Here is a 7,500-nt window from a genome sequence, read left to right on the forward strand (position 1 = left end):
TCACCTGGTCACAAGATCACCTGGTCACATGATCACCTGGTCACTTGATCACCTGGTCACATGATCGCCTGGTCACATGATCGCCTGGTCACAAGATCACCTGGTCACAAGATCACATGATCACCTGGTCACATGATCACCTGGTCACAAGATCACATGATCGCCTGGTCACTTGATCACCTGGTCACATGATCACCTGGTCACAAGATCGCCTGGTCACAAGATCACATGATCGCCTGGTCACATGATCACAAGATCACAAGATCACATGATCACAAGATCACATGATCACATGATCGCCTGGTCACATGATCCTGAGCTTCACAGTTTGAGGTGGTGCGTTCAAGGAACTGTAGAAAAGTTGAGTAGATTTTATGAATCTGTTTGTGGACAGACGGTGGACATGTAGAGGACATTCCTGTGGTGCTGTAGGACAGTGGAGACAGTAGAGACGGAGACAGTTAGAAAAGTAAAGACCACTAAAGAAAGTAGATCGTCTGTTTTCACTCAGGGACAAAACTTTAGATTTGAATTAACTTTATTAAGTCGGAGTTGAGCCGTTTTTTACTGATGCGGAGCATCGTCGTCGTGGCAACAAGGTTTCAGGCTGAATATCCAATGTGTTAAACTGGTTGAAATTAAATTGTCATTTATTAAAGTAATAAATGACAGAAACTGTTAATAATCCTTAAAGGGACAGTTCAACATCTCGTCTTCCACTCTCATGTGTGCATCGGAGTCAGGGTGTTAGCGTAGCGTAGCGTAGCATAAAGACTGGAACAACAGACGTCAGAAAAAGAAAGAAATGAAAATGGTGAACTGTCCCTTTAAATCCTGCTGAGCCCTGAGGCCTCTGTGGATTTGTAGTTTTTTTGTATTTTTGACTACTGCAACTTTTTCCTGCTTTAGGCTGTTTCTGTTTGACGCGTTCTTCTTCTGTGGTGTTAGTCAGTGTGTGTGTGTGTGTGTGTGCGTGTGTGTGTGTGTACACTACACTGGAGCGCTGCGTATTTATTTAGTTCTGCGTTGTCTTTATTTCTGACGCCTCCTGATTTTTGTTCTCATGTTAAAATCAATAAATGGATTTTTCTAACCAGCTGATGCTCTTTTGTGTTATTATTATTATTATTATTGTTATTATTATTGTTATTATTATTGTTATTATTGTTATTATTATTATTGTTATTATTGTTATTGTTATTATTGTTATTATTATTATTGTTATTATTGTTATTGTTATTATTGTTATTATTATTGTTATTGTTATTATTGTTATTATTATTGTTATTATTATTATTATTGTTATTATTGTTATTATTATTATTGTTATTATTATTGTTATTATTGTTATTATTATTGTTATTATTGTTATTATTATTGTTATTATTATTATTATTGTTATTATTGTTATTATTATTATTATTGTTATTATTGTTATTATTATTATTGTTATTATTATTATTGTTATTATTGTTATTATTGTTATTATTATTGTTATTATTGTTATTGTTATTATTATTATTATTGTTATTATTATTATTTTTATTGTTATTATTATTGTTGTTATTATTGTTATTATTATTATTGTTATTATTATTATTGTTATTATTGTTATTATTATTATTGTTATTATTATTATTGTTATTATTGTTATTATTATTATTATTGTTATTATTGTTATTATTATTGTTATTATTGTTATTATTGTTATTATTATTGTTATTATTATTATTGTTATTATTGTTATTATTATAATTATTGTTATTATTATTATTATTATTGTTATTATTATTGTTATTATTATTATTGTATGATGACTTTAAAGAGACCTCCATGTAGACAATGATGACTGAAAGCAGTAAAGAGGTTCTAGTAGTCCTGATGTAGTGTACAACACCATGTACCGCCACGCTGTACCGCCACGCTGTACCGCCACGCTGTACCGCCACGCTGTACCGCCATGCTGTACCGCCTCGCTGTACCGCCACGCTGTACCGCCACGCTGTACCGCCACGCTGTACCGCCACGCTGTACCGCCTCGCTGTACCGCCTCGCTGTACCGCCACGCTGTAACGCTGTAACGCTGTACCGCCACGCTGTACCGCCACGCTGTACCGCCACGCTGTACCGCCACGCTGTAACGCTGTAACGCTGTAACGCCACGCTGTACCGCCTCGCTGTACCGCCTCGCTGTACCGCCACGCTGTAACGCTGTAACGCCACGCTGTACCGCCACGCTGTAACGCTGTAACGCCTCGCTGTAACGCTGTAACGCTGTAACGCTGTAACGCCACGCTGTACCGCCTCGCTGTACCGCCTCGCTGTACCGCCTCGCTGTACCGCCTCGCTGTACCGCCTCACTGTACCGCCTCACTGTACTGCCACGCTGTAACGCCACGCTGTACCGCCTCGCTGTACCGCCACGCTGTAACGCTGTAACGCTGTAACGCTGTAACGCCACGCTGTACCGCCTCGCTGTACCGCCTCGCTGTACCGCCTCGCTGTACCGCCACGCTGTAACGCTGTAACGCCACGCTGTACCGCCTCGCTGTACCGCCACGCTGTACCGCCACGCTGTACCGCCACGCTGTACCGCCACGCTGTACCGCCACGCTGTACCGCCACGCTGTAACGCTGTAACGCACGCTGTACCGCCTCGCTGTACCGCCACGCTGTACCGCCACGCTGTAACGCTGTAACGCCACGCTGTACCGCCTCGCTGTACCGCCTCGCTGTACCGCCACGCTGTAACGCTGTAACGCTGTAACGCCACGCTGTACCGCCTCGCTGTACCGCCTCGCTGTAACGCCACGCTGTACCGCCTCGCTGTACCGCCTCGCTGTACCGCCTCCCTCTCCCTCCTCCCCCCTCCCTCCTCCCCCTCCCCCCCCCCTCTCCCTCCTCCCCCTTCTCCCCCCTCCCTTCTCCCCTCTCCCCCCTCCCCCCTCCCTCCTCCCCCTTCTCCCCCCTCCCTTCTCCCCCCCTCTCCCCTCTCCCTCCTCCCCCTCCCCCCCCCTCTCCCTCCTCCCCCTTCTCCCCCCTCCCTTCTCCCCCCTCTCCCCTCTCCCTCCTCCCCCTCCCCCCCCCCTCTCCCTCCTCCCCCCTCCCTTCTCCCCCCCTCCCCCCCCCCTCCCTCCCCCCTCCCTTCTCCCCCCCTCTCCCCTCTCCCTCCTCCCACTCCCCCCCCCCTCTCCCTCCTCCCCCCTCCCTTCTCCCCCCCTCCCTCCCCCCTCCCCCCTCCCCCCTCCCTCCCCCCTCCCTCCTCCCCCCTCCCCCCTCCCTCCCCCCTCCCTCCTCCCTCAGTGAGAGGGCAGTATCGGTATTCGGTATCGGTGGTATCGGTATCAGAGTGTGTGGTGGTGGATCAGCAGCAGTAGTGGACCGGACCGGGACAACATGGTGAGAGTCTCTCTGCGGGTCTGATGTGGTCTAGAGGGGGTTGGGGGTCAGGTCCTGGTCCTGGTCCTGGTCTGCGGGTCTCTGGTGGACCGTTATGTGTGTGGTTAGCATGCTGCTAGCTGGTTAGCATGCTGCTAGCTGGTTAGCATGCTGCTAGCTGGTTAGCATGCTGCTAGCTGGTTAGCATGCTGCTAGCTGGTTAGCATGCTGCTAGCTGGTTAGCATGGCCGCTCCGGTCCTGCTCCCGTTATTCGGTGATTACGTCACACAGGAGGTCTCCCGGTACCGGGGCTGGATCTGGGGCCGGTACCGGAGCTGGTTCTGGTTCTCTCCGTGTACCGGGCCTCGTGCTGGACCGGACCGGGTCGGGCCTGACCCCCCAGGCTGCAGGCCTCAGGCCCGGGGCGGCCATCTTACCCCTCAGACCCGGTCCGACCGGGACCAGACCAGGACCGGGACTAACCCAGACCAGCTGGACCAGACTAAAACCGGTCCGCTGAAGGACCCGGTCCAGCAGGCCAGACCTGGTCCGGGTTCAGGTTCAGTAGCAGAGACAGACACACAGAGACACACAGACTGCAGAGTCACTGCTGGAGGCCTGCTGCCCCAGACCCGGTCCGGTCCCGGTCCAGACCCGGCCCGGTCCAGACCCGGCCCGGTCCAGGCCCGGTCCAGACCCGGTCCAGACCCGGCCCGGTCCAGGCCCGGTCCAGACCCGGCCCGGTCCAGGCCCGGTCCGGTCCAACTCCAGTTTAACACCAGTTTAACACCAGTTTAACTCCAGTTTAACACCAGTTTAACACCAGTTTAACTCCAGTTTAACACCAGTTTAACACCAGTTTAACTCCAGTTTAACACCAGTTTAACACCAGTTTAACTCCAGTTTAACACCAGTTTAACACCAGTTTAACTCCAGTTTAACTCCAGTTTAACACCAGTTTAACACCAGTTTAACTCCAGTTTAACACCAGTTTAACTCCAGTTTAACACCAGTTTAACACCAGTTTAACTCCAGTTTAACACCAGTTTAACTCCAGTTTAACACCAGTTTAACACCAGTTTAACTCCAGTTTAACTCCAGTTTAACACCAGTTTAACACCAGTTTAACTCCTGTGCAGGCGTCAGGTGTGACAGTGAACGATGAGGTCATCAGGGTTTTCAACGACATGAAGGTGAGGAAGTCGTCGTCCCAGGACGAGGTGAAGAAGAGGAAGAAGGCGGTTCTGTTCTGTCTCAGCGAGGACAAGAAGAAGATCATCGTGGAGGAGGGGAAGCAGATCCTGGTGGGGGACATCGGCGAGTCGGTGGACGACCCCTACGGCTGCTTCGTTAAGCTCCTCCCCCCCAATGACTGCCGATACGGGCTCTACGACGCCACCTACGAGACCAAGGAGTCCAAGAAGGAGGACCTGGTCTTCATCTTCTGGTACAGTACTCATCAGGGACCAGTCACACCTATCGGGGACCAGTCAGAGACCAGTCACACCAGTCAGGGACTAGTCACACCAATCAGGGACCAGTCAGAGACCAGTCACACCAGTCAGGGACCAGTCAGAGACTAGTCACACCAGTCACGCCAATCAGGGACCAGTCACACCAATCAGGGACCAGTCACACCAATCAGGGACCAGTCACACCAGTCAGGGACCAGTCACACCAATCAGGGACCAGTCACACCAGTCAGGGACCAGTCACACCAATCAGGGACCAGTCACACCAGTCAGGGACCAGTCACACCAGTCAGGGACCAGTCACACCAGTCACACCAGTCAGGGACCAGTCACGCCAATCAGGGACCAGTCACACCAATCAGGGACCAGTCACACCAGTCAGGGACCAGTCACACCAATCAGGGACCAGTCACACCAATCAGGGACCAGTCACACCAGTCAGGGACCAGTCACACCAATCAGGGACCAGTCACACCAATCAGGGACCAGTCACACCAGTCAGGGACCAGTCACACCAATCAGGGACCAGTCAGAGACTAGTCACACCAGTCAGAGACCAGTCACACCAATCAGGGACCAGTCACACCAATCAGGGACCAGTCACACCAATCAGGGACCAGTCACACCAGTCAGGGACCAGTCACACCAATCAGGGACCAGTCACACCAGTCAGGGACCAGTCACACCAATCAGGGACCAGTCAGAGACTAGTCACACCAGTCAGAGACCAGTCACACCAATCAGGGACCAGTCACACCAATCAGGGACCAGTCAGAGACCAGTCACACCAGTCACACCAGTCACACCAGTCAGGGACCATTCACACCAATCAGGGACCAGTCACACCAGTCAGAGACCAGATCCTGGTCCAGACCTCTCAGGTTTGGTCCTGGTTTTAGGGGTTAGTCCTGTAGACCTTTTGTACTTCAGAACTTTAGCTACACGTGACTTCAGGTGCGTCCATTAGCTCTGGTTCTGCTTCTGGTTCTGCTTCTGCTCGCTGCGTCACAGTTTTATTTTCTCTTGAAGAAACAGCTGATCAATAATGTTGTTGTTTGTCTTGAGGTCAAAGTGATGAACCAGAACCAGAACCAGAACTGTAGAGTAGCACTGAGACCCCCACGGTCTACAGGTTAAACCACGTCGTGAGTTTGTGTTCTAAACACTAACAATTTAAATGAGTTTGGGTTCCATTTATCGGTTCTCAGCCTCATTGGTTACTAATGATCCACGTGGACCCTGAAGAACCCTGAAGAACCTGAAGAACCCGTAGAACTCGTAGCGGTCCATCACTGTGGGTTCTGACGGTTGGTGTTGTGTTTCAGGGCTCCAGAGAACGCTCCGCTGAAGAGCAAGATGATCTACGCCAGCTCTAAAGACGCCATCAAGAAGAAGTTCACAGGTCAGTCCTCATGTCACCTGCTGGGGGTGTGAATGGTGTTTTGTTCAGGTGTGAATGGTGTTTTGTTCAGGTGTGAATGGTGTTTTGTTCAGGTGTGAATGGTGTTTTGTTCAGGTGTGATTGGTGTTTTGTTCAGGTGTGAATGGTGTTTTGTTCAGGTGTGATTGGTGTTTTGTTCAGGTGTGAATGGTGTTTTGTTCAGGTGTGATTGGTGTTTTGTTCAGGTGTGAATGGTGTTTTGTTCAGGTGTGAATGGTGTTTTGTTCAGGTGTGATTGGTGTTTTGTTCAGGTGTGAATGGTGTTTTGTTCAGGTGTGAATGGTGTTTTGTTCAGGTGTGAATGGTGTTTTGTTCAGGTGTGATTGGTGTTTTGTGAATGGTGTTTTGTTCAGGTGTGATTGGTGTTTTGTTCAGGTGTGAATGGTGTTTTGTTCAGGTGTGATTGGTGTTTTGTGAATGGTGTTTTGTTCAGGTGTGATTGGTGTTTTGTTCAGGTGTGATTGGTGTTTTGTTCAGGTGTGATTGGTGTTTTGTTCAGGTGTGAATGGTGTTTTGTTCAGGTGTGAATGGTGTTTTGTTCAGGTGTGATTGGTGTTTTGTTCAGGTGTGAATGGTGTTTTGTTCAGGTGTGAATGGTGTTTTGTTCAGGTGTGAATGGTGTTTTGTTCAGGTGTGAATGGTGTTTTGTTCAGGTGTGAATGGTGTTTTGTTCAGGTGTGAATGGTGTTTTGTTCAGGTGTGAATGGTGTTTTGTTCAGGTGTGATTGGTGTTTTGTTCAGGTGTGAATGGTGTTTTGTTCAGGTGTGAATGGTGTTTTGTGAATGGTGTGATTGGTGTTTTGTTCAGGTGTGAATGGTGTTTTGTTCAGGTGTGATTGGTGTTTTGTTCAGGTGTGAATGGTGTTTTGTTCAGGTGTGATTGGTGTTTTGTTCAGGTGTGAATGGTGTTTTGTTCAGGTGTGAATGGTGTTTTGTTCAGGTGTGATTGGTGTTTTGTTCAGGTGTGAATGGTGTTTTGTTCAGGTGTGAATGGTGTTTTGTTCAGGTGTGAATGGTGTTTTGTTCAGGTGTGAATGGTGTTTTGTTCAGGTGTGAATGGTGTTTTGTTCAGGTGTGATTGGTATTTTGTTCAGGTGTGAATGGTGTTTTGTTCAGGTGTGAATGGTGTTTTGTTCAGGTGTGAATGGTGTTTTGTTCAGGTGTGATTGGTGTTTTGTTCAGGTGTGAATGGTGTTTTGTTCAGGTGT

At 48.7% G+C, this 7,500-nt stretch overlaps 2 protein-coding genes across 9 annotated transcripts in view; both read left to right on the top strand.

The window, feature by feature from the left end:
* Window positions 1–1,096, top strand: part of baz1a (bromodomain adjacent to zinc finger domain, 1A) — a 42,065-nt gene extending 40,969 nt beyond the window's left edge. For 6 of the 8 annotated variants that reach the window (XR_012597209.1, XR_012597211.1, XM_074660029.1 and 3 more), the window contains one exon: window positions 1–1,096. This exon is cut by the window's left edge. The gene's annotated coding sequence lies outside the window, so the exon portion shown is untranslated. The other 2 variants (XR_012597212.1, XR_012597210.1) reach the window with 2 other exon arrangements.
* Window positions 1,097–3,290: 2,194 nt separating this feature from the next.
* Window positions 3,291–7,500, top strand: part of cfl2 (cofilin 2 (muscle)) — a 6,290-nt gene continuing 2,080 nt past the window's right edge. Inside the window, exons 1-3 of the mRNA XM_074661430.1 lie at window positions 3,291–3,399; window positions 4,519–4,826; window positions 6,177–6,253. Coding sequence (XP_074517531.1) covers window positions 3,397–3,399; window positions 4,519–4,826; window positions 6,177–6,253 — 388 coding nt within the window. The 5' untranslated portion in view covers window positions 3,291–3,396. The remainder of the gene's footprint in view (window positions 3,400–4,518; window positions 4,827–6,176; window positions 6,254–7,500) is intronic.

Source organism: Sebastes fasciatus, chromosome 15, assembly GCF_043250625.1.
Source record: "Sebastes fasciatus isolate fSebFas1 chromosome 15, fSebFas1.pri, whole genome shotgun sequence".
NCBI classification, from domain to species: domain Eukaryota; kingdom Metazoa; phylum Chordata; class Actinopteri; order Perciformes; family Sebastidae; genus Sebastes; species Sebastes fasciatus.